Source organism: Schistocerca nitens, chromosome 8 (assembly GCF_023898315.1).
Source record: "Schistocerca nitens isolate TAMUIC-IGC-003100 chromosome 8, iqSchNite1.1, whole genome shotgun sequence".
Lineage (NCBI taxonomy): Eukaryota > Metazoa > Arthropoda > Insecta > Orthoptera > Acrididae > Schistocerca > Schistocerca nitens.
The window spans coordinates 330194442-330222320 of NC_064621.1; the positions used below are offsets into that span (position 1 = coordinate 330194442).

General features: G+C 43.6%; 1 protein-coding gene across 1 annotated transcript in view; it reads left to right on the forward strand.

Moving 5' to 3' along the window:
- LOC126199552 (fat-like cadherin-related tumor suppressor homolog) overlaps nucleotides 1–27879 on the forward strand; it is a 345418-nt gene that overhangs the window by 25666 nt on the left and 291873 nt on the right. The window contains exon 2 of the mRNA XM_049936473.1: nucleotides 19469–19575. Within this exon, the coding sequence (XP_049792430.1) occupies nucleotides 19469–19575 (107 nt within the window). The remainder of the gene's footprint in view (nucleotides 1–19468; nucleotides 19576–27879) is intronic.

Genomic DNA, 27879 nt, shown 5'->3' on the forward strand with positions numbered 1-27879 from the left:
TGTGGTGAGTCCACGTTTTTATCCAACCCTTGTGTTATCCACAAAGCAAAACAAAGCAAAATTTCATTCTGTAAAGCAAAACTTATTCTGTCATTTTACTTTGACTCAAAATTTTATTTTAACTCCGTACACTTGTAACTACTTCTGGCTCTCAGGACGATGTTGCCTAAAACCAAAATAAATAAATAATCTTTTCTTATTTTCAAAAGTTATTGTCGAATTATTTTAATAGGTACGTCCCAATGATTCCCTTGCAGAAAGACTTTTTACTGTTTCGCAAATTCTTCTTTCAATCTTGTTTAATAAATAGATAGAAGTGAAATTATAAGTTTTTGCACTCAAGCTGTAGTCAGTCAGTGCGTAACATACCCCGCTGACTCCACGTAATCTAAAAGCAGGAGCACACCGAAATGTAGTGTTCTGTGGAACCGACCTATGGCAGCTGTCCTTGGTCCCAAAACCTTTTTTCTTCCTTGCCTTGACACTTGGCTGTACGGGGTTTTGGCATTGTCACATGGTTGAAGCAACGTTAGTGACAGTAGGTGGCCGGATGCCTTTCGGACATCACCACTTCTCCAGGGACGGAGTTTCTGTACCCCTCCCCCCTTTCTGCGACTAGAATCAATCACACATTAAAGTGTGAAAACGTTATCTCAGGCTAGAAGTGGGGAGCAGCCCAGTATTCACCCAGTTGGATGTGGGAAACCGTCTAAAAAACCAAATCCGGGTTGGCACACCCGCTCCAGTCGATAATCGGAAGAGCGGAATCTATCTGGGGCCGGCGCACTCCCCGAATCCCGGAAGCGGTGTGTTAACGTGCTCTGCTATCTGGCCTGATAGCAAACGCCGATCGGCATCGTGAAGTCAGCTGCCTGCTTTAACTCGTAAGGCACTGTGGATAACAAGACAGTAATCATGGCCACAAGAGTCAGAAATATTACAGTAATAGAAAATTCTCTGAGGACAAGTAGCTTATTAGATATCTCTGGCCGATCGACATACCGTAGTGTCTAAAGCCAGTGGCGTAAGAGGGGTAATTGGCACCCTGGGCGAACTTCGACTCACACCTGCTTCCCCCCCCCCCGCGCGACCCCTCTACCTACCCACCCACCCACCCTCACTCCTCCCTTTGGCGACATCTGTCCTCTTTCTTTACTCATCACTGCCTAGCATGCTCATTCGTCTTTCATATCAACACGATTTTCCAATCAACTAACAGGATATTTTGAAGCGACGAATGAAAATTTGTACGAAGGCCATGATTCGAACCCAGGTCTCCTGCTCACTGGGTAGGCAAGTGGCGTAGTGGTTAGAGTATCTGCATTAAAGTCGTCATCATTCGGAACACTTTGTGTCGACTGGTCTCTGTTTCAGATTGTTCTCACTCCCAGCAGCATCAAAGCTGTGACACTGTAATTGCCCGTTATGTCGTCTGCGTGAGTGCAGCATTATTTGATTAATAACAGTAGCTGTACTTCTATATAAAAGCATTTGCAATGTGACGCAAGATCGCAAATGTTTATTAAATGTAATGAATGTATTTTTCGTCTACTCATTGCATTGTATTACAACCCCCTTGGTTTAATTTCATATCCTTTGCTAGAGATATGTACCGCATTTGAAGATAACCGTCTCTGTAACGAGGATTCACGAATCCGTGTCACTTCCTTGTCAAAGTTTATGCTACTACAAGTGATCGGTACCAGTTACCCACTCCCGTGAGTTGGCGGCACTGAAAGCAAAGAATAATCTTGATTCGGGGTGCATACGGCCCGCGGGCCGTAGTTAGACGACCACTGATATAGTAAATTTAAGTGTGCTTTGTCTTAACAAAAGCTCCTTTCGTATTTATTTATTTATTTCAATTTTTCTCCATCGTGGACTAAATTTCTCGTAAAGTTAATGTCATTCTTAATTATTGTTATAATGGTACTTATTACATGTTTCCTGTCAGGCTGTTTCAGGCTGTTACACACAAAAATGTCAAAAATAGTTTTGAGGCCATTAATAAATTTTTTGAAAGTTTTTGAATAGTTCATGATATAAAAGTGTGCAAGTTTTAGGTGATTCAGCCTATGTGTTAGCGCACGGCAGCCTGCTGGCGAACCCACGTAAGTAGAATCGCGCTGTACCCAACGAAACTACGATTCCATAGTTTTGGTTCAGTACATAACTGTAGTAAATGGTAGAATTACCGATAGTATTGGTATTATTGGTAGGGAAAGAAACTTAAATGAATGTGTGAGAAACTGGGAGCCGACAACTTCTCTTTGTTTTTCGTTTGTTTGTTTTGCACGTTATTAGATCTACACATTTTTTGTGTTAGTCCACAAAATAAAAATTGCTTTTTATAAGTAATAAAAATTAGTTAATCGGGTAACTTCTGCAGTTACTTTTGATGCAAGTACAATTTACACACAGAAAAATAAAAAACGAAATAACTGTTGTTACTTTATATTTTACATTCAATGGAACGTTCATTATCCTGATCAAAGGCAAGAGTTTACTGTTATTATTGATAAGTGCGAACGTTGTTTGTGAATAACAGGAACATGTTTTACATAAGCTTGACGAAATATTTAATTGATACTTGATACGCTTTTGTTTTGAGTTAGTTTTTCATTGCAATTTTTTTAACTGCGTTTTCTAGCACTCTTTGATAAATCGGTATTTTGTTATTCTTAATGCAACGTGCCTATGTTTCACGTTACAAATCAACAATTTTCGAAAAAAACCTAAAATAAACATTGACAGTTTCACTTTGGCTATAAATAATGTTTATTTTTAAGTAACAGGAGGATAACTATGCAGAACAAAAATATTCCGTCCCTTACATGGTCCTCTATATATCCTCACTCAATTTCTAGTTGTTTCACATCTGAGGTCATCAGTCCCCTAGAAATCAGAACTACTTAAACCTAACTAACCTAAGGACATCACACACATCCATGCTCGAGGCTGGGTTCGAAACTGCGAGCGCAGCAGCAGCGCAGTTCCGGACTGAAGTGCCTAGAACCGCTCGGCCACAACGGCCGGCGAATATGGTCACAAGTTACAACATGTGCTCAAATAGTCCGACTCGGCAACATGCTGCCATATAACACGGCGTGGTCGACAGTTTCTCGCAGTGTATACCGTGTAACCAGAGTGATAAGTCGTCATACGCTGCACTTGAGATCAGGAAGAGTCCGGATACATCCCTGGTAGGTACGATATTTCAGATATTTTCACACCTACAAGTCACAAGGATTTAAGCCGCAGGTTCGAATCCTGCCTCGGGCATGGATGTGTGTGATGTCCTTAGGTTAGTTAGGTTTAAGTAGTTCTAAGTTCTACGGGACTGATGACCTCAGCAGTTAAGTCTCATAGTGCTCAGTGCCATTTGAACCATTTAAGTCGCAGGATCTGGAAGTACAACACATCTTGAATACCGGGCAAGCGAGTTTCAAGTACGACATCTGACCTGTACAGGAATATACATAAGGGATGTACGACTACAGATTGTAGACTTATGGTTGACGACATATGGAAGTTTGGCTCTGGCCCTGAGTCGTGTACGGATAGCCGAACTGCAAGGCGACCGCCCGCGATGATAGAGAAATCCGGGTTCGGGTCTCGGTCTGGCACAGATTTTCATTGTGGTCTTTCCATTCTACAGCTGATGGTTGTCTTTATTCGCAATTGCTAATTGACTTCATGTATTTTATAACGGCTGTATTTGCCGCAGTGCCTGGCCCTTTGGACATTCATGCATGTCTAAAGGAACTTTGCATCATAATCAGTAAAACACAGGCAGTGCAATATCATACGAACACATAACAGGGCCGAGATGTGTCAATCTCCTCAAGGAAAAACGGACAGGGAATGAAGGAGCTTCTGAAAGCACATCACACAGTCACATAAGCTGAGTGTGGTGGATATTCCTGCACAACATTAGCGGAGTAGAACCCAACATGCGACACCTTCCAGAGTAAAATGTTCCTCGTCCGTTCAAAGAATAATCCCCAACCACATGTCATTCATTTCCCTGCGTGCCAGAAAATGAAGGGCAAAGTCACAGCGTTGTAGCCTGCCTTATGGCTTCATTTGGTGCACATTATGAATCTTGCAGGGACATCAGTGTAAAATGCATGGCAAAAATTTTCGAACTGTTGACCAGGGCTCGACAAATCCCGTGACACAGCTCGAGCACTGGCTGTAGAATTGAAGTTATGTGCTGCACGATCGGCTATAGCTATGGCAACTTCATCAACAACAGCCATAGCAATGGGCCGCCTACCTCTCCCTGCTTCACTACATAATTCACATGTTCCGTAAAATTTCTTTATTATATTCTTTAACCCATTTATTGATGTAGGGGCTCTTCGCAGTTGTTTCTGCCGGCGATATTCTAAAAAATGCAATGCTGTTATTGCTGCAGTTCTGATAAAACAGCTTTAACAGCAGAGCACGGTCTTTCTTCTCAATAGCAATTGCGTTTTGCACGGAAAACTACAATCTTCTTAACCTTTTACACCAACAGTCACTTCACAAACGTAGCGCCGCCAAGTGACAAACACCATACTGACATCGAAACAGCAAGCATTTCACAATCTGACTGCTTACAGTTTCATATTTTCACGTGGCGGCAGAAAGTGGAACTATTATTATTTTTTGTCAAAAAAGGCACAAGCACGCTTATTAATGAACATACGACGATGATTCAGCGTTCTGTGACGCATACAGCGTGCATTGCAGAACTCAGAACACCAACAGTTTAATTATAACCACCTTAGAGAAACGATATAATTTTAAATAGGTAAATTCTACCCAAAATTTCATTTTTAAAATTTGTCAATGGCTGCTTAACATTGTTTATCTGCAAACTACGTTTACTTATCACTGTTTACTTGCTGGGTGAATCCGTGAAACGATTATTGCGAAACTTCTCAAAAATAGATGTTATAAGGTCTGGATTGTTTCACTTTTTTACATTAATGTTTGCATAAAACATTTTTACAGTAATAAAGTGTAACAACAACAAAATTTAATATATAACTTTGAACAACGTGAAATTAATTTTAGCACGCACTTTCCAAGAGCACGTAAACATATCTACCATCACACTGCCACGTAAATTCGCGTAAACAACACTAAGGGACACAAGATTGTTTAATTGCTTCAACATTTATTCACATTTACTTGATTAAAGACAACTTTTGAAGAGCATTTGCGTTTGAGTACATACTCAGGACTTTTATCTGAGTTGTGCATATTTACATCACCCTTACACTCGTAAAAATCTCTCCTGAAAAGCATATTCCAGCCACGAATATTGCACACCTTGCAACTACTGGCAGCTACGTTTCTAGCACTTACCACTGTTCACATGCAGACATCCTCACGAAGATTCCATTAGCGACAATCTGAAATTAGAGTTATAGCTGCCATTTCTTGGTTTGTTGTGGAACTATCAACTAATATGAATAAAGCACATCACTTATCATGTTTTCCAAGCAATAACTGTTTCTCATCGTCTCTTCCTGACCATTATTTACATATTCATATTCATTGTTATCGGAGGTCATTATTTTAGCTGTGAAACTGTAAATTTTCGTGAATGACTAGCTTACGAGCCGGCCGGTGTGGCCGAGCGGTTCTAGGCGCTTCAGTCCGGAACCGCGTGACCGCTACGGTCGCAGTTTCGAATCCTGCCTCGGGCATGGATGTGTGTGATGTCCTTAGGTTAGTTAGGTTTAAGTAGTTCTAAGTTCTAGGGGACTGATGACCTCAGATGTTGAGTCCCATAGTGCTCAGAGCCATTTGAACCATTTGACTAGCTTACGAAATAATGATCGCATTCAGTCTGCGAATAACAAATGGAAAATATTTGCGTTGCGGAACGTGATAATTATAAGTGTCAACTTTGTTTATAACCAGCAAAAAAGTTTGAATCCAACTACACCGCAGTGGTTAGCACACTGGACTCGCATTCGGGAGGACGACGGTTCAATCCCGTCTCCGGCCATCCTGATTTAGGTTTTCCGTGATTTCCCTAAATCGCTTCAGGCAAATGCCGGGATGGTTCCTTTGAAAGGGCACGGCCGATTTCCTTCCCCATCCTTCCCTCACCCGAGCTTGCGCTCCGTCTCTAATGACCTCGTTGTCGACGGGACGTTAAACACTAATCTCCTCCTCCAACTACACGGTAGTAGATCAAGCAAACGAACAAATAGGACTCGTTAACATAAATAATATTAAGAGAGGCGTTCATTAAGTAATGCAACACTTTTTTCTACAAGCAGGTTCGTTTTATTCCAGTACAAAGCGCTATTTTTCGCCATGATCTGCGTTCAATGCGAACAGCCTTACACCATCTTACTGGGAGACCCTGTATGCGAGAATTGGTGCAGTGTTGGTGGAGCCTTGCTAATCTCTCTCTCTTGATTCGTATCTACATGCATTATAGCTCTGGGATGTTGGAAGCACGCTGGGTGATGGGAAGGGACATGGACTCAATAGAAGCCATAAGAGAGCCACTCTTCTCAGCGACAGATCCTAGGAAGGCCGTAGGGGGAGGACAGAGGGTCACTGCCCGCCTGGCGGTAGTTTTAGTTGTACTGAACTGCAGCGGGACAATAGGCCATTGTATAGATACACAGATAGCATCTCGTGTAGAGAAAATGTCTGGCGAAGGATTTTTACCACCACGAATTTCGAGCGAGGAGATTCGCCTACGAAGAAAGCCATTAACTTAGTCAGACAGCACTATATCATTAAAAGACTCAAGTCCTTGAACTTTAGACACTTTGTCTCCTGTGTACTGTACAATTGCTACGGTCACCCACCCATTCCCAGCTCTATTCTGGTCATTATTTTGTAGAAATTAAACACTCCTCCACAAAAAAAAAAAAAAAAAAAAAACGGAAGGGCCGTGAAAAAACACCTGCCCATTAACACTATTAACATTAATATCAATGTTGTCTACAGCTTTATAAACTGTGTGGCGTGAGCGCCTCCTCCTCATGTAGCAGCGCGGCATGTCTGAGGCTCCGTGCTGCTGCTCGTGCGGCTGCTCGACCACTGACGGCGTCTTGTGACAAACGTTACCCGTGCAGCTGCTGTTACACAGAGATATGGGAGCTTCCTGTTTTATCTCTACAATGCCTCTTGTTCTAAGGACTAATAATCACTGTAAAGTAGGTGAATATGAGTCTATGTGTTTGGACTTAAGGCGCAGGGAACTGTAACAGTGTTCATATTGTAGGTGATCTCACTCCCTATTATAGAAATTAATAAAGTTCCTGTCCTAAACCATTTTACTGGGAGGCCCTGTATGGCAGCATGGTAGCACTCTGCTAGTCGACATCTCAGTAAACGTCTTGCTGCGTCAGTGACCTCCCCATCATACACGTATTGCTTCCCACAGAGCGCACCTTTAATTGGGCCATACAGATCGAAGTCGGAAGGTGCGTATGCGGCGAAGAACCCAGCGGGCACACACGTCTGAGCACCCCAATTGGTGGGCGAGTGTGTCAGCACTGGCAGCAGAGACGTCCAGCTGTGCAGCGAGAATGAGAGTCTCCGCACGTTCCAACATTGCCGGAGTCACGTCTGTGTGCAGCCGGCCGGCACGCGAGAGATCGGACAGGTTTGCGTGACGTTGTTGTGATGGCGACAGACACCTCGCCCAACTACTCACCGCGCTTTTGTTCACTGCCAAGTCTCATTAGATATTCTGCAAGCGCTTATGAGTATCTGCGATGCTCTGATTTTCCACCAAAGGAATCTCAAAGCGAGATGCTTATAACAGTTTCCACAACGAAACTTTGTCTCGAAACCTGGCAGAAAATCCAAAGAGAATCTGGTCGTATGTGAAGTACGTTAGCGGCAATAAACAATCAATGCCTTCACTGCGCGTTAGCAATGGGGATACTGTCGAAGACAGTGCTGCCAAAGCAGAGTTACTAAACACAGCCTTCCGAAATGCCTTCACAAAAGAAGACGAAGTAAATATTCCAGAATTCGAATCGAGAACAGCTGCCAACATGAGTAAAGTAAAAGTAAATATCCTCGGAGTAGTGAAGCAACTTAAATCACTTTATAAAAGCATGTCTTCTGGTCCAGACTGTATACCAATTAGGTTCCCTTCGGGAGTATGCCGATGCGTTAGCTCCATACTTAACAATAATATACAACCGTCCGCTCAACAAAAGATCAGCACCCAAAGACTGGAAAGTTGCACAGGTCACACCAATATTCAAGAAAGGTAGTAGCAGTAATCCATTAAATTACAGGCCCATTTCGTTAACGTCGATATTCAGCAGGATTTTGGAACATATATCGTGTTCAAAAGTTATGAATTACTTCGAAGAAAACGGTCTATTGACACACAGTCAACATGGGTTTAGAAAACATCGTTTCTGTGAAAAACAACTAGCTCTTTATGCAAATGAAGTGTTGAGTGCTACTGACAAGGCATTTCAGATCGATTCCGTATTTCTAGATTTCCGGAAGGCTTTTGACACGGTACCACACAAGCGGCTCGTAGTGAAATTGCGTGCTTATGGAATATCGTCGCAATTATGTGACTGGATTTGTGATTTCCAATGAGAGAGGCCACAGTTCGTAGTAATTGACAGAAAGTCATCGAATAAAACAGAAGTGATTTCTGGCGTTCCCCAAGGTACTGTTATAGGCCCTTTGCTGTTCCTTATCTAAATAAACGACTTGGGAGACAATCTGAGGAGCCGTCTTCGGTTGTTTGCAGACGACGGTGTCTTTTATCGACTAATAAAGTCATCAGTAAACCAAAACAAACTGCAAAACAATTTAGAAAAGATATCTGAGTAGTGCGAAAAGTGGCAGTTGACCCTAAATAAGGAAAAGTGCGAGATCATCCACATGAGTGCTAAAAGGAACTCGTTAAACTTCGGTTACACGATAAATCAGTCTAATCTAAAAGTCGTAAATTCAACTAAATACCTAGGATTTACAATTACGAACAACTTAAATTGGAAGGAGCACATAGGAAATGTTGTGGGGAACGCTAACCAAAGACTGCGTTTGATTGGCAGGACACTAGAAAATGTAACAGAGCTACTAAGGGGACTGCCTACACTACGCTTGTCCGTCCTCTTTTAGAATACTGCTGCGCGGTGTGGGATCCTTACCAGATAGGACTGACGGAGTACATCGAAAAAGTTCAAAGAAGGGGAGCAACTTTTTGTATTATCGCGAAATATGGGAGGGAGTGTCACAGAAATGATACAGGATTTGGGCTGGACATCGTTAAAAGAAAGGTGTTTTCGTTACGTCGGAATCTTCTCACGAAATTCCAATCACCAACTTTCTCCTCCGAATACGAAAATTTTTTGTTGACACCGACCTACATAGGGACGAACGATCACCACGATAAAATAAGGGAAATCAGAACTCGTACGGAAAGATTTTTTTTCTTTTGTCATCAGTCTAGTGACTGGTTTGATGCGGCCCGCCACGAATTCCTTTCCTATGCTAACCTCTTCATCTCAGAGTAGCACTTGCAACCTACGTCCTCAATTATTTGCTTGACGTATTCCAATCTCTGTCTTCCTCTACAGTTTTTGCCCTCTACAGCTCCCTCTAGTACCATGGAAGTCATTCCCTCATGTCTTAGCAGATGTCCTATCATCCTGTCCCTTCTCCTTATCAGTGTTTTCCACATATTCCTTTCCTCTCCGATTCTGCATAGAACCTCCTCATTCCTTACCTTATCAGTCCACCTAATTTTCAAAATTCTTCTATAGCACCACATTTCAAATGCTTCGATTCTCTTCTCTTCCGGTTTTCCCACAGTCCATGTTTCACTACCATACAATGCTGTACTCCAGACGTACATCCTCAGAAATTTCTTCCTCAAATTAAGGCCGGTATTTTATATTAGTAGACTTCTCTTGGCCAGAAATGCCTTTTTTGCCATAGCGAGTCTGCTTTTGATGTCCTCCTTGCTCCGTCCGTCGTTGGTTATTTTACTGCCTAGGTAGCAGAATTCCTTAACTTCACTGACTTCGTGACCATCAATCCTGATGTTAAGTTTCTCGCTGTTCTCATTTCTACTACTTCTCATTACCTTCGTCTTTCTACGATTTACTCTCAAACCATACTGTGTACTGATTAGACTGTTCATTCCGTTCAGCAGATCATTTAATTCTTCTTCACTTTCACTCAGGATAGCAATGTCATCAGCGAATCGTATCATTGATATCCTTTCACCTTGTATTTTAATTCCACTCCTGAACCTTTCCTGTATTTCCATCATTGCTTCCTCGATGTACAGATTGAAGAGTAGGAGCGAAAGGCTATAGCCTTGTCTTACACCCTTCTTAATACTAGCAGTTCGCTCTTGATCATCCAGTCTTATTATTCCCTCTTGGTTGTTGTACATATTGTATATGACCCGTCTCTCTCTATAGCTTACCCCTACTTTTTTCAGAATCTCGAACAGCTTGCACCATTTTATATTGTCGAACGCTTTTTCCAGGTCGACAAATCCTATGAAAGTGTCTTGATTTTTCTTTAGCCTTGCTTCCATTATCAGCCGTAACGTCAGAATTGCCTCTCTCGTCCCTTTACTTTTCCTAAAGCCAAACTGATCGTCACCTAGCGCATTCTCAATTTTCTTTTCCATTCTTCTGTATATTATTCTTGTAAGCAGCTTCGATGCATGAGCTGTTAAGCTGATTGTGCGATAATTCTCGCACTTGTCAGCTCTTGCCGTCTTCGGAATTGTGTGGATGATGCTTTTCCGAAAGTCAGATGGTATGTCGCCAGACTCATATATTCTACACACCAACGTGAATAGTCGTTTTGTTGCCAATTCCCCCAATGATTTTAGAAATTCTGATGGAATGTTATCTATCCCTTCTGCCTTATTTGACCGTAAGTCCTCCAAAGCTCTTTTAAATTCCGATTCTAATACTGGATCCCCTATCTCTTCTAAATCGACTCCTATTTCTTCTTCTATCACATCAGACAAAATTTCTCCCTCATAGAGGCTTTCAATGTATTCTTTCCACCTATCTGCTCTCTCCTCTGCATTTAACAGTGGAATTCCCGTTGCACTCTTAATGTTACCACCGTTGCTTTTAATGTCACCAAAGGTTGTTTTGACTTTCCTGTATGCTGAGTCTGTCCTTCCGACAATCATATCTTTTTCGATTTCTTCACATTTTTCCTGCAGCCATTTCGTCTTAGCTTCCCTTCACTTCCTATTTATTTCATTCCTCAGCGACTTGTATTTCTGTATTCCTGATTTCCCCGGAACATGTTTGTACTTTCTCCTTTCATCAATCAACTGAAGTATTTCTTCTGTTACCCATGGTTTCTTCGCAGCTACCTTCTTTGTACCTATGTTTTCAAATGGCTGGTTCAAATGGCTCTGAGCACTATGGGACTCAACTGCTGAGGTCATTAGTCCCCTAGAACTTAGAACTAGTTAAACCTAACTAACCTAAGGACATCACAAACATCCATGCCCGAGGCAGGATTCGAACCTGCGACCGTAGTGGTCTTGCGGTTCCAGACTGCAGCGCCTTTAACCGCACGGCCACTTCGGCCGGCACCTATGTTTTCCTTCCCAACTTCTGTGATGGCCCTTTTTAGAGATGTCCATTCCTCTTCAACTGTATTGCCTACTGCGCTATTCCTTATTGCTGTATCTATAGCGTTAGAGAACTTCAAACGTATCTCGTCATTCCTTAGTACTTCCGTATCCCACTTCTTTGCGTATTGATTCTTCCTGACTGATGTCTTGAACTTGAGCCTACTCTTCATCACTACTATATTGTGATATGAGTCTATATCTGCTCCTGGGTACGCCTTACAGTCCAGTATCTGATTTCGGAATCTCTGTCTGACCATGATGTAATCTAATTGAAATCTTCCCGTATCTCCCGGCCTTTTCCAAGTATACCTCCTCCTCTTGTGATTCTTGAACAGGGTATTCGCTATTACTTGCTGAAACTTGTTACAGAACTCAATTAGTCTTTCTCCTCTTTCATTCCTTGTCCCAAGCCCATATTCTCCTGTAACCTTTTCTTCTACTCCTTCCCCCACAAGTGCATTCCAGTCGCCCATGACTATTAGATTTTCGTCCCCCTTTACATACTGCATTATCCTTTCAATATCCTCATACACTTTCTCTATCCGTTCATCTTCAGCTTGCGACGTCGGCATGTATACCTGAACTATCGTTGTCGGTGTTGGTCTGGTGTCGATTCTGATTAGAACAACCCGGTCACTGAACTGTTCACAGTAACACACCCTCTGCCCTACCTTCCTATTCATAACGAATCCTACACCTGTTATACCATTTTCTGCTGCTGTTGATATTACCCGATACTCATCTGACCAGAAATCCTTGTCTTCCTTCCACTTCACTTCACTGACCCCTACTATATCTAGATTGAGCCTTTGCATTTCCCTGTTCAGATTTTCTAGTTTCCCTACCACGTTCAAACTTCTGACATTCCACGCCCCGACTCGTAGAACGTTATCCTTTCTTTGATTATTCAATCTTTTTCTCATGGTAACCTCCCCCTTGGCAGTCCCCTCCCGGAGATCCTAATGGGGGGACTATTCCGGAATCTTTCGCCAATGGAGAGATCATCATGACACTTCTTCAATTACAGGCCACATGTCCTGTGGATATACGTTACGTGTCTTCAATGCAGTGGTTTCCATTGCCTTCTGCATCCTCATGTCGTTGATCATTGATGATTATTCCGTCTTTAGGGGCAATGTCCCACCCCTAGGACAAGAGAGTGCCCTGAATCTCTATCCGCTCCTCCGCCCTCTTTGACAAGGCCGTTGGCAGAATGAGGCTGACTTCTTATGCCGGAAGTCTTCGGCCGCCAGTGCTGATTATTTATGAAAATTTAGACAGTGGCGGGGGATCAAAACCGGGACCGAAGAGCGTTTTGATTATGAATCAAAGACGCTACCCCTAGACAGCGGAAAGATATAGCTGTTTTTTCTTTCCGCGCTCTATACGAGATTGGAATAATAGAGAATTGTGAAGGTGGTTCAATGAACCCTCTGCCAGGCACTTAAATGTGATTTGCAGAGTATGCATGTAGACGTAGATGTAGACAGCTTTCTGCTTGGAACGTAGCTCCATTACAGATGCCATTTTGAAGGCTATATATAGCGCCGCCACTCATCGGAACTTCATGAAAGTATAGAGACTGAAGTGGGAACATTCCACTATGCCCCAAGATAAAATCCGCATTTTTTTCAACAGAAATTGGCCGACTAAAAAATGTATTGCATTACTAATTGAACGCCCCTCGTAACCGCACTAACCAGAAAGAGGGAGAGAGCACAACGTGTAATGGTATGAGAAGCGCGTCGTGCCTGCGGACAGTGCAGATTCATAGCCTAAAAAAGCTTGATTAAATAAAGGAAAATTAATACAAAAAGTTTTTTTCGACACGTAAGTGTATATAACAGTAGCACAGCACCGAAGTTTCTCAGACCCCATCCCTCTTTCGTACTGAATTAATGTGTCGAGCCTATCTCAAAGCCGAAGTGAGTCACTGTCGTTGGCCGAAGCACTGAGATTACCGAGCGCGCAGTAATAATGAGAAGGCGAGCGCTATTGCGCTGTCAAAAGCTCCTGAGCCGACCGGCTGGGGAGTGAGCACGAATCCTGGACGCGCCCTCGTGTCTGGGGAGGCCGACTCCAGAAATAAACTCCGCTCTCCGGACTGAATAAGCGGCACGGGGGCTGCGCACAGAGCAGTCGAGCCGGCCCGCTGTTCATTAACGCCAGGCGTGTTCATCCGGCGCTCCCCTCACCAAACATGGCGCCACCGCAACGTCCCGCCGCTGATTCGGACTGTTCTGCTGTAACTACGACGTACTGTGATGACCAAGTGGTGTTATTTTGCTGATGGCGAGTTTATACACACGACAATGCGTCGCAGAGCACGCTACGGTTATCGAGCGCTCCTCGATCGATCACCTGACATTTGACCCGCGCGATGCGAGTGAAAGCGATATGAGAGAAAGTACGATCTGTATTCATTGCAAGTTCAATCCCAATGTAAACAAAAGCCCACTCATCACGTTTAGCTTATGTAACAATTACTTTGTCGTTACACCAGCAACATCGATGCAGTGAGGCGCGCTAAAGCACTGTTTTTGGCAGTCACCGAGTTAAGTGTTCATCTCGTGTAGTTATTGTTTCCGATCTCACTGAACATTCGCCATCTCTGCCCTCCCAATTGTTCGTGCGGTTTTGTTTAGAAGAGCTGAAGAAAGGAGTGTCAAGTTGCTACCTGTTCTGTAATGACACAAATGCGCGTATAACCGTCAAAAAGAACTACAAAAACAAAGTGCTTGATGTTTTGGGAAGTTCTTAGAAAAAAGTAATTTTTTAGTGTATGACGTCTGGCGACACTGCGAAACGTCCCCTTACAAAAATTCTAAATTACTGTGCTGGTAAACTTCTTACGTTATTTGATTTTCAAACAGCTGAGCAAAACTGAACGTACTCAGGCATTTCTCTCTTTACTTATTCTGATCAACACTAAACTGACACACAATATTTTTAGCGCAACGCAGTCTGACTTTCAATAATCCCTACAAAAGAATGGCCCTGACTAACAATAACCTATACCTTTGATGAATCACTTACCTCACAAAATTTTCGTTACTCGAACCACTGCAATACAGCGAGCGCCAATACTGCTAGCTATATAAAAGATTCTAACTACTGAAGGCACTAACTGCTGATAGGCGTAGCTAGCAAATGAAAGATTTTGATAGAGAACAAACAATGTATTTACCTTAATAGTGTATTATTTGTGACATCCAGTTTGGCAAATTTCCTTCTTTCTGACGGACACACGTCCAGCTCGTCCGCCCATAGTAACATCTCAAAACTCTGGCTTCTCTCTCCCCACATCCACCACTGCTGGCGGCTCACCCCCAACTGCGTAACGCTACATGCTGTTCACATCCAACTACTCAACAATACAATAGCAAATATTACAACAATGCAAACCAGCCACAGACTGCACACAGCAGAGTCAGTTATTTTCGTGCAGATTGGTACGTGGCGTTACCAACATAAAAACCTAAACAGCCTACTTACAATTGTTGGTTAATATAGCGTACAGCGCACGCGCAGGAGGGCAGGTCTGCGATTTTCAAAAGAGGGCGCTTGATTATGGCGCCATCTACCTGCAAATCATTGCGCATGTGAGATTACCGCGCCTTCGCATTCTTCGCGGTCGTGGTCTGTATACCGTCAGTCTTACCTAGCCACCAGCGAGGTTCAGCCACCTGAAGATGTCAGACAGTTTCTCCGAGGAAATATTGTGGAATTTGCACAACGTCATTCGGCGGCAAACCCGTGAAGACTATTCATAAGTTTACCATAGTTCCTATGTTGAGAGTATTATGTGCACTGACACAAAAATAGAATATAGGCGAAATGTCCACCCCGTGCAAGTCGAGAAGGCAACAACTGTGAGCGTCAGGAAAACGTCACGATTTTGTGAAAACTGATGTGCGTTCAAACGTGCAATTATGTGAACAGGATGATTTCGTAGACGGTGTTGTTCGTCGGTTCCTTATCACAGTAGCAGATGACAACTTCAGACAGATTCATCGAATTCTGATATGTTGAAGCGTATAAGCAGCGTGCCGTTATTTTTTGTACGAAAGTCGTCATCGGCTGTCGTTAGAAGAGTGTGAACATATTATGCCTAGTATTCACGCATAGTTACCGGTTTTCCGAAGCTCATGTTTGTGACAGAAATGTGGGAAAGCATTACGACATGACTGCAACGGAAGCGGTTGTCTACCGTGATTACAGAGTATCCCAGAATGTTGCGACAAGCTTTGTGGTTTTAGAAAGTGTATTTAGGAACAAATCGCGGATAGAAACCCGTGTCCGGAAATGTCATCCAACGACGCTATAGAGCGTCGAAATTGTAGGCGGCGCCTGCCACGAGGCCCTCATCCCTTCGGCAGCAGACGTAACTTTGTCAGCTGACGGACATCAGGCGGACCGTCTAGCAACATTGTTTGTTGATCGCGACTGACTGCCACTGTCGCCAGTGTAGAAGATGGGACTACCTGCTGTGTGCAGAGGCCTTGTGTCCTATGAATACGATGCTCTGTTGCCTCCATGGATGACAGTTTCAGACATTGGTTTCCATCCACAGTTGATTTTTTTCCTTGAGCCTTCTAAAATATGCAACGTCCTTCGGTACTTAGGACGAAAATTAACTGCAGATGGAAGTCCGTGTCCGAAACCATCATCCACCGTGGCAACGCGATCACTGAATAACAAACAAACACTGAATAACAACAAACAGACGATCTGCTTATGGTCAGTAAGAAAAAAAGTCACGTTTGCTGTCAGAGGGGTGGCTTTGTTGCGGGCGCTAGGGCCTGTAACTTCGACGCTCTGCAGTGTCGTTGGATGATATTTCCGACGATTCCTGTGCTCAATTTTTTCACAAGACATCCTCTACAAGCCCACGAAGTTTGTCTAAACGTTTGTGGGACACCCTCTACAGTGTTTCAGTGTGAAATTATGGACAGTAATGGTGGAATGTAATAGACTACTGTGTGTCATGAGCTTAGCGTAATATTTCTTCGAATTGCACATAATTACTTTTTACGCCGCGATTCAACGTTATCAGACAGAACCTGTCTTCAACTATTCCTTTCATTTCCTTAGCGGCTGCCCTGGGCTCCTCCGTGCTCAAAGTTTCGGTAGTTTTATTTTATTTAACTTTGCTGCCGGATGCCCTTCCTCTCGCCGCAGCCGTCACTTGCCTGAGGTAGAGAAATCGTGTGCGCCCCTCTCTGCGAACTGCATAAGCTTTGATCTGTGTATGATCGTATTTTAACCGTTTGTGCAAAGTGTTGTCTGACGCGGAAAGAGGTGACAAGACCAGCTTTTGTCTAAACGAGCATTGGAAACCGCCTAAAAGCTACAATCAGAGTCACCAATGTACCAGGTTCAAATGGCAATGAGCACTATGGGACTTAACATCTGAGGTCATAAGTACCCTACAATTTAGAACTGTTTAAACCTAACTAACCTAAGGACATCACACACATCCATGCCCGAGGCAGGATTCGAACCTGCGACCGTAGCGGTCGCGCAGTTCCAGACTGAAGTGCCTAGAACCGCTCGACCACACGGGCCGGCACCAATGTACCAGGCATGGTCGTTAATATGACACACGGATTAGATCCCAGGTTCGGTCAGCTTACTATCTCGTAATCCAGTACCCTCGCTATACAAGCAGGCAGAGCCTTACATGAACCAACATGAACCATATCCCTACGAAGCAGTGTCCGTGAAAGATATCTATGAAATGTGATTGATAATTATGACCGCTATTTTTTTAAGATCCAATCGGTCGCGAAACGGAAACCACAATGAAACCAAAAATGTATTGTTTGTAACTTCCAGCTACGTCTCTACATCGTCTTAAACATTTTTCGTAGCGTACTACCATGTTTGCAATACCCTAGTCATAAGAGGCAGCCGCTGTTGCTTTCCGCAAATTTTCTACGTTGGTCTGCAGTTCGTTGTCGTGCCAAAATGCTGCCCTCGTAGACAACAATTCGTGTGAGCAAAGAGATGGAGACCACATGTAGCCAAGTCCGGACCATTTGGTGGATATTCAAACACTTCTCACTGAAAATCCTGCTGGAGTGTCTGGCGTCTTTGTTGCAGCTGCAGTGTGCCGACGAGGATTGTCATGAAGAAAGGAAATTCCCAATGACACCATCCCTTCTCGGTTCTTCTGGATTCAAAGACGATTTTCTCGAATCGCCTGATCCACTCGCAGAACAAGACTATTGACACTCGCTTCCTTCCCTCACTGCCTGCATCATGAACGTCTATACATCCTGCTTCAACGTTCTTGCACCACTGCTGCATTTTGCTGCGACAGAAAGGTATAGGAAGGAAGATTAGGTTTTAACATCTTTCCGACTCCGAGGTCAGTAGGGGCAGAGCAAAGGCTGGGGTTATTTCAACTTTGGGGAAGGAAATCGGCCGTGTCCTTCCAAAGGAACCTTGCTGACACTTACCTAGAGCGATTTAGGGAAATCATGGTAAACCTTAATGTCTATCGCCGTACGCGGATTTGAAACGTCGTCGTCCTGAAAACGAGTGCAGTGTCCCACAACTATACCCCCTTACTCGGTTCTTCGGTGTCACGCATGACAGTTATGTTACACGGGCTACATGAAAGGTGGCGCAACGCCTCAGCAAGAATAAATCATACGACAGCCTACCCTTTACACTTGCACCGTAAATCTATTGATCTAAGCATCTGCGCACTTAGAACTGAAAAGTTAGACACCCTGCAACGCTTCTGTGCAAAGCTTTACTAGATTTTCGCTGTTGTTTTAATTTCGCGACTTATTGGACCATGATAAAAAATAGCCCTCATATAAGTAACAATCAGTACTACAAAGTTGAAGTAGTAATCAAAGTGAGTTAGAAACTTGCATTAAGGTAAAAGATATCTTACATTACGGTGTGCGACGAGGGACTGTCATAGTGGACCAGACGGGATAGTAGTATAGGGAGAGGGTCTTATAATATTTACTGTAAGTAACCTATCATGCTTCATAGTGAATACAAATGAGAATTATGAACCACGACATAGCCAGCCGGTGTGGCCGAGCGGTTCTAGGCGCTACAGTCTTGAACCGCGCGACTACTACGGTCGCAGGTTCGAATCCTGCCTCGGGCATGGATGTGTGTGATGTCCTTCGGTTAGTTAGGTTTAAGTAGTTCTAAGTTCTAGGGGACTGATTACCTCAAGTCCCATAGTGCTCAGAGCCATTTGAACCACTTAAACCACGACACTAAAAGAACCTTTCTTTGAACCTGAGGAACATGGTCGTCTATAGTCCATAAGAGCAGGGTGCTACTGAAACCACTATCACTTACAGTTTGTCAGGGCAAGCAACAACTAAATTGAAATCCACTGAAGAAATTCTCTGGGGACAAAGACTGGGAAGCTTTGAGGGGAAAAAATAAAAAAAAGTAGTTCTCGAGAAAAACCGTTGCATAAATGTAGGGGACTTTTATACGAAAAAGAGTGGGCGAACATTATGCATTCTCTGCAATGCACTATATGACGGCTTGCGGTAAACGTATGTAGATGCCTTTCATGTAAAAGGTGAAGCGTGTCGTGGAAATTAAATACGAACACTGCTGCAGGAAGATCGCGTTTAATTTACAGACGAATACTTTGATATTTACAGAGTTGCAGCGCAAAACGGCCACAACCACAAAGTTGCGAAACATATCTTTTTCAGTCTGCGACCAAGCAGTAGTGACCAACATGAGTTAGCTGAACTGATACCTGGCAGCCTTTGACGTTCATTCAGACGGAATCACAAACTCAGACGCTGAGAGTCGTTTTCAACTTGATTGACTCGTTCTGTTTGCTTGCAGGAAACATCCGTACGACGGCGCCGCTGGACGTGGAGAGCAAACCGCGCTACTGGCTCACTGTGTTCGCCCAGGACCACGGCGTGGTGCCACTGCACTCCCAACTGGAGGTGAGTCTGAAAACATCTGTCATCAGTACATGGAAACTGCTTATTCACCAATTTTTGTGAGCTGGAATTTAATAGGCAAAGGAAATGAAAGAATAAACTTTAAAAAATGAAAACGAAATACACTCCTGGAAATTGAAATAAGAACACCGTGAATTCATTGTCCCAGGAAGGGGAAACTTTATTGACACATTCCTGGGGTCAGATACATCACATGATCACACTGACAGAACCACAGGCACATAGACACAGGCAACAGAGCATGCACAATGCTTTCTGCAGCGTTTGAAGTTTATAATACCAAGAGTTTTTGTTGTGTTTCACCGTTTGTTGATAGTGTAATAGCGATGGTGAATTACGTTGTTGCTACGGATGGAAAGAAAAATATGTGAAAGGAAGGATAGTAACTTTTCATGGGTACATTCCATATAGCTCTAATTATAGTTTTCATTTTAGTAAGAGACACTGTATACGTTTAAAAATTTCGAGAGGCATTATAATTAAGACTTGATTCTGTAGACCTATTTTTCTACGATTTTATGACTATATAATAGATATTACGGCTCGTACAAAAGCTTACAAACAATCGCTTCCTTTCGTAAATTTGCTAGTGGAACAGGAAAGGGAAAGGTTAGTTGTTTCAGTAAATACTATCCTCCATGCATTTATCAGTGACTTGTCAATTATGTATATAGATTACTCCGTCTACTATTTATTTAATGAACTGGGAGCAAGTACTTAAAATGCGTTAAATAAATACCTCAAAGTGCCAGCAGTAAGAAAAATTGTGCTTTAGGTCGCAAAAACGAGAAAATAAATACGCAGAAATACAAGAAAAAAGGACGAATTAGCAGGGATATAATCGCTAATGTGTGGTAAATTCGGTGTTTTCCGGACACTTGCGAAAGTACTAACGTACTGTCAAGTCGTTTTGCAGGACTGTCACTGCAAAAATGTACTTCAGGCTTTGTAATACTATAAAGTGCGGTATCACACCAAAAACTACCAAAAATCGAGTGCATCTGAACTATGACACCTATCGCAAAGAAGCTGAATGTAATATCACTTGCCCTTAAAAGTTACGTAGCTGGTTTATTCCCGGTATCAAATGGATACTGTTAAAATGTCTTCGCAACATATATAAATAATACACGACACGTACGAAAAGAATCCGTCTGTACTAGGGATGTAGTGACATTCTATACGAACACACGCACGACGTTCCGAGATCACGTGACCAGGCCGGCAATGTATGTTGACAACACAAAATCTGTTCTGCGCATGTGAGTGCTCACTCCAGATATATTTACTCTACGATTTCTTCACTGCCTGCCCGCATCTCGTGGTCGTGCGGTAGCGTTCTCGCTTCCCACGCCCGGGTTCCCGGGATCGATTCCCGGCGGGGTCAGGGATTTTCTCTGCCTCGTGATGGCTGGGTGTTGTGTGATGTCTTTAGGTTAGTTAGGTTTAAGTAGTTCTAAGTTCTAGGGGACTGATGACCACAGATGTTGTCCCATAGTGCTCAGAGCCATTTGAACCATTTGATCAGTCACATAATGCTACAGTTGGCTAAATGAGATGTTTTGCAGTATCACGAAAATTACAAGTGCGTGAGAATTCTGTTATGAATAAAAACTCTGTACTCTAGAAAAAAAGGGGAGGCAAGTGCCCCCTCTTTGCACCTTCCATCTTCAGTCACCTATGCTAGTAATTTTCCATTTTTCATAAGAACCATTCGGAAACTGACATACGGCCGGGAGAGCGGTGTGCTGACCACATGCCCCTCCATACCCCCATTCAGTGACGCCTGTGGGCTGAGGATGACACGGCGGCCAGTCGGTACCTTTGAGCCTTCATGGCCTGTGCGGGATGAGAGTGTTACATACCAAGCACAGTGAACGGTGAACTAGTAAAAATGAACGGTTCCCAAAAAAGTGCGATCACCAGTGAACTAGTTCCGAAGGATGAACGAGTTTGCCTATCTGTAGTCGCCATAGTTCACGTTTCCGCGTTTACCGCACGCACGTCGGAAAGACACGAATGCCGTACTGATCCTCTGCCTACGTGTCGGTGCTTATATACCCGCACCGGAGTCTAGCTGCACTTCATATACACTGCAGCAATGCCGTCAAACGGAAACTTTTTGAACGTCCCTGACATATGGACGTATATAGCGCTCGTGAATGGCTGGGTTACGTTGCATGAGATAATAAAGGATTCTGAAACTCTGTAGATCTAAATATACACAGTGCAGTAGAGTGGTACTTTGCATAAAGTAACCGTTCGTTCCCGTGTGGGAACTCCCTGATAGTGACTGCTGTCTGTGAAAATTCACGAGGTGGAGCTTTTCATTTGAGCGTCAGACCGACAGACTGAAAAATGGGTGCTTCATTTTCGGGAACGTTTACATTCGCGGTTTACGTACACCAGCAGTTTTGCCACAAATTGTTAATTTAGTTTTAAAGAGCGGTTGTTATCCCTGCGTACGCTCCTCATTAGCGAGGTCCAGGTGGGCCCGCGTGGCTGCACATATTTTTGGGACCGTCGGCTCTGTGGTCGCCGCTTCGATCCCCGCAGCGGCGCTGACACACACACGCACACACATACATAGGCACGCACGTCTGCCTGCGCCTGTCACATCTGCGCCGCACCGGAAACAAAACAGCTCCCAATTAATTAGAGCGATCCGCGTACACGCACGGTTCCAGCAAAAATTTGAATTTAATTGTTCTGGCCCAGCAGTTAAGAGTTTGGCTGCATTTGTTCCGCTGCACAGGGAGAGAGTAGCGAAGTGCGAGAGAAATGATGTTAGTCTCCGTGGTTTTCCATCGCTCTTCGAGCACCGCAATAATAGAATAACGAAGTTGGTATCGAAAAACATACACACACACACCTTGAGCACTAGCTATTGGAGCTATCAGATTTACGCTGCGGTGGGAACAAAATAGTAAATAAAGGGAAGTTCAGTGATTTCTCTTTTGTTTTTGTTATTTTTACTAGTCCGTGCACCATTATACACAAGTTTAAAGCACTGCGGAGGAGTAAAACAAAATCTAGCTATGATACAGGATACAAATACAATTAACTTGCACAGACCTCCTTCGAGGACCGAAGGGAAAAATACAGTTCCACTATCGAGAAAAGGGTATGCAAGGAATCATCAGTCTTGTGTTAACGAATCAGAAAAAAACTGATATAAACTCAGAATTTCGCAGCGTGTCGATGCAATAGAAACTGCTTGGGTTTTTTGGTTTGTCAATTCGTAGTGAGGACATGTCTTTTCGGAAGGCATTTACTACCTATCTTCTGACGAAGTGTGTAAAGCTTCCGAAACAAAGGGGACAATTGGCGAACTGACGCGGCAGGAATTATTATAATCGCTTTATTTGCACCATTATACACAAGTTTAAAGCACTGCGGAGGAGTAAAACAAAATCTAGCTATGATACAGGATACAAATACAATTAACTTGCACAGACCTCCTTCGAGGACCGAAGGGAAAAATACAGTTCCACTATCGAGAAAAGGGTATGCAAGGAATCATCAGTCTTGTGTTAACGAATCAGCAAAAAACTGATATAAACTCAGAATTTCGCGGCGTGTCGATGCAATAGAAACTGCTTGGGTTTTTTGGTTTGTCAATTCGTAGTGAGAACATGGCTTTTCGGAAGGCATTTACTACCTATCTTCTGACGAAGTGTGTAAAGCTTCCGAAACAAAGGGGACAATTGGCGAACTGACGCGGCAGGAATTATTATAATCGCTTTATTTGCAGAAAACAAATGGTTATTATCCTTTACTATAGTTAGCTAGAATAATTACAATTTTCAAGATTATTTTACTTTCACTTAAAACATCTTGCGAGGAACGAATGGGAAGAGATAGTGCAGCGGTCGGAAAAGTCTACGTAAAAATACGTAAACTGTGATTGACAAAAATCAACAGATCATTGTCCGCTAGTATAGATGGCATGAATTATTATCACTTTATAGCATTAGTTCCTTGGGATCAGGAATCGGCAGTTGATCTTCAACATAAATACAGTAAAATAAGTGTGTCTTACGGCTGCCGAAAGGTCACTGGACACTGTAACGTTTATGAAGTTTTTAAGAGTACGGGTCAGAGCAATTTAAACTGAAACGGCTACATCTTCTGATCATAGCAAAGACAGAAGCAAGAGGTCATAGTTCACACAACATGCCGTGTCGCATGCAGTTACTGCTTCTGCCAAGGAATCTGCACAATGTTTATATGATCGTCACTGCCAGATCTTGGCATTTCTGTTAGATAATAAGCTAGACTTCTTAAGTCATGGCATTGACACAGCTCGGTGACGATTAATTTTTAGTTTTTCCTTTGATTTCCTATTTTATTGAACTAGAAGCAACGGGATGATCTTTTAACGAACGAAACCGTTTCAGAGACATCTACATCTGCATACATACTCCGCAAGCCACCATATAGTACATAGCACAGGGTACCCCGTACCACTACAAGCCATTTCCTTTTATACATCTATATGGAAACTCTGCATATCACATGTAAGTTCCTGCCAGAGGGTTTCCTGTTCCAGATAGAGCGAGGTAAAAGCCGCTACTCCTAAATGCCTCCGTTCGAAGCCTAATTTCTCTTATCTCGTCTTCGTGATCCTTACGCGACATGTATGTTGGCGGCATTGGTGGCAGCAGGATCATTCTGCCGCCAACTACAAATGCCGGTTCTCCAACTTTTCTCAATAGTGTTTTGCTAAAAAATCATCCTCTCCCCTCCAAGGATTTCCGTTTGAGGTCACGCAGCATCTCTGTAATACTTGCGTGTTGAGTCCGCTGGGGATCCCAAACACTCGAGCAATACTCACGAATGGGTCGCAAAAGTGTTCTGTACGCGGTCTCTTTTATAGATGAGCTATAGTTCCCTAAAATTCTTCCAATAAACAGAAGTCGACCATTCACCTTCCTCGTTAAGGAACTCACGTGCTCGTTCCATTTCATATTGGGCCCGCATCTCGTGGTCGTGCGGTAGCGTTCTCGCTTCCCACGCCTGGGTTCGATTCCCGGCGGGGTCAGGGATTTTCTCTGCCTCGTGATGGCTGGGTGTTGTGTGCTGTCCTTAGGTTAGTTAGGTTTAAGTTGTTCTAAGTTCTAGGGGACTTATGACCACAGCAGTTGAGTCCCATAGTGCTCAGAGCCATTTGAACCATTTCATATTGCTCTGGAACGTCATGCCTAGATACGTAATCGACATGACTGTTTAAAGCAGTCCGCTGCTAATGCTGGATTGTTTTTCGTACTCATCTCCATTAATGCATATTTTCTACCTGTAGAGAATGGCGTCATTGATCGCTCCAACTAGAAACTTTGTATCCTCCTACAGCCACTCAACGACGACAGCTTCCCGTACACCGCAGCATCATCAGCAAACAGCCGCAGTTTGCTTCTAGCTCTGCCCCTCAGCTCCTTTATATACACACAGAATAAGAGCGGCTCTACCACATTTCCCTGGGTCATTTTTCTCTGTCGAGGACAACGTTCTATTACTTAAGAAGTCTTCGAGTCACTCACATAATTGGGAACCTAATCCGAATGCTCGTACCTTCGTGAACAGTATGCAGTGGGGCATCATGTCAAACGCTTTCCGCATATCTGGGGATATGGATTGGTTCAAATGGCTCTGAGCACTATGGGACTTAACATCTGAGGTCATCAGTCCCCTAGAACTTAGAACTACTTAAACCTAAGGACATCACACATCCATGCACGAGGCAGGATTCGAATCTGCGACCGTAGCGGTCGCGCGGTTCCAGACTGAAGCGCCTAGAACCGCTCGGCGACACCGGCCGGCTAGGGATATGGAGGCTGCCTGTTGCCCTTCATCTGTGTTTCGCCAATACAGCTTTAGTGCTCCTCATCAATCATTAATATTAATATCAATCAGCTGTGAAGCTCAAAAAGATCGAGTGTGAGTGGGCACTGGGATTTATGGAACGGACTTTCTAGCTTATTGATCTCAATCCTGGCAGGCGTCGATTAAATATGTGATGGAGAACAGACCTGAAAATGCAGACGAATAACGGGACGCGTCAATAAGCATAATATGAAAATTTACCCTCCAAAATTGTGAATGGGGGAACTTATGACTATTAAATGAAACAATGGTTGTAATGGCTTTGACTTGCCACAATAGAAACGATTACTAGGCAAGTGGCATACTGTGGTAACATAAACATGATAAGGTCATGGATGAATAAAGAAATACATGTGCCAACTTTAATTCCTTGACGCAAGTGAAAGAGATGGTTGGGTGGGGTGGGGGAGGGGGAAGTTACTAATAATGGTGCACAAAATTAATTGTAATTGCGGAATGTCTTTTGATTGTCGTAAGGTTGACGGGAATAGATAATAACGCAGGAGGAAACGCGTCGCACCTATCGTCGAATGTGAAAGCAAACTGTTCATTACTGTAAAAATGTAAGTCTTCAGAATCAAGCTTGAAGTAATTGGATTACGTAACAGTGACTCTAAGTTCCCTATACCTCGCCTCACAGTTGCAACATGATTTCACCATAACATTACAGGTGGTAGCTGAAGCGGCTGCAGAATCGATCATTGGTGAAACCAACAGCCCTCGCCAGGGCAGAGACTCAGCATGTTTGTCTCTGTCTGACTTCCCATCGAATGTCAATTAAAAGAAAACCTTGCAGTGCTGCGCTTTTCGTCTCTCAGTGAAGTTTGATTGGCTCAGTTCTAGAACTTCCGAACGCCAACGATCAAACTGCTCCTTATAAAACACTTGCCTCTTTCCTCTTAAGTAATGGCTTTCTTGGTAGGCGAATCTCTTCACTCAAAATTCGTGGTCGTAAAAAGTCTTCGCCAGCCATTTTCTCTACACGACATGCTGTCTGCGTATCTATACAATGGCCTGATGTCCCGCTGCGGTTCAGTACAATAAAAACTACCGCCTGGTGGGCATTGACCCTCTGTCCTCCCCCTACGGCTTTTCTAGGATCTATCACTGAGGAGAGTGGCTCTCTTATGGCTTCTAGTGTGTCCATGCCCTTCCCATCACCCAGCGTGCTTACAACATCCCACAGCTATAATGCATGCAGATACGAATCAGGAGAGAGAGATTAGCAAGGCTGCACCAATACTGTGGCGTATCATTTCTATCGTTGTAAATTAAGTATTCTGACAAAATAGGAGTCTTATTACTGATATGCATATGTTGCGGCACTGTTTCCGGAAAAGCTGTCCTGTGACGCAAATTAAATGCAAGGCAAACACATTGGAAAAATTATCAGGAAGTGTAGTCCCCTACGAAAAAGATGTGTTAACAAAACCCACGTTCGACCCATAGTTGAATATAGTTCCCCAGTCTGAGACCTTTACCAGGTAGCATTGATGGAGGAAAAAGAGAAGATCGGTGCATTTCGTCAATATTTTGTTTATAATGCAGGAAAGTGCCAGTAAGATGCTAAAAGATCACGGTGTGGTGTACTGTGAAAATTTCAAGAGCGTACGTTCCTAAATAGTTAACCGATATATTGCTTCCTCGTATATATTTCTCGCAAAAAAGACCATGAAGGTAAAATTAGAGAGATACACGTGCTCACACAGAGTCCTATCAACCATCCTCGTTCTCACGTACAGTTCGCGACTAGGATCGGGAAGTAGGAGAAAATGTATGTTTCTGTGGAGCTATCACACAGGTCTTGATATCACTGAACAGAATTCACCTTTATCAAACTTAGTAGTCGTAGCGGATGTCACGACAAGTACAGAAGGGTCTGCTTTTCATCGCTAAGCGATGTGGGCTGTGTGAAACGGAACAGGTGGCTGAGCTTTTTGGTAACCTCTACGCTTCCCACGCGGATGCGAAACAATCGGGCCGTAAAAATTTCGCTGATGAACCCCGTCGAGCGTTTATGAAATCGCAGGGATGCGGATTCGGTTTTAAACTGTAGCGAGCCGCTCCAGCTGCCGCCTCTTTCGGCCTCGGCTCGACAACAGGTCATTGTTTTTCAGCGCAGCCCAGTCTGCCGTGCGGCACAGACCTGTACACCTTTCTGGCCTTTTTTTTTTTAATTTTTGTAATTTCCTCGGTCGGTCGGAACCGCAACTGTGGGCGCGTGCTAACGAGCCGCCGCGGGGACCCTCCCAGAACGCTGCGCTTTTTGCGAAGCTCGCTTCGTTTCGCACTGCTCCTACGCACGTGTTCTGGCGCTGCCACGCAGCTGCAGTTCGCCGTTACGCGCCTCCGCGCAGTGCTGCCAACCGCAGGCGCACACTGTGCGGTCGCCGTGGCGTGCCG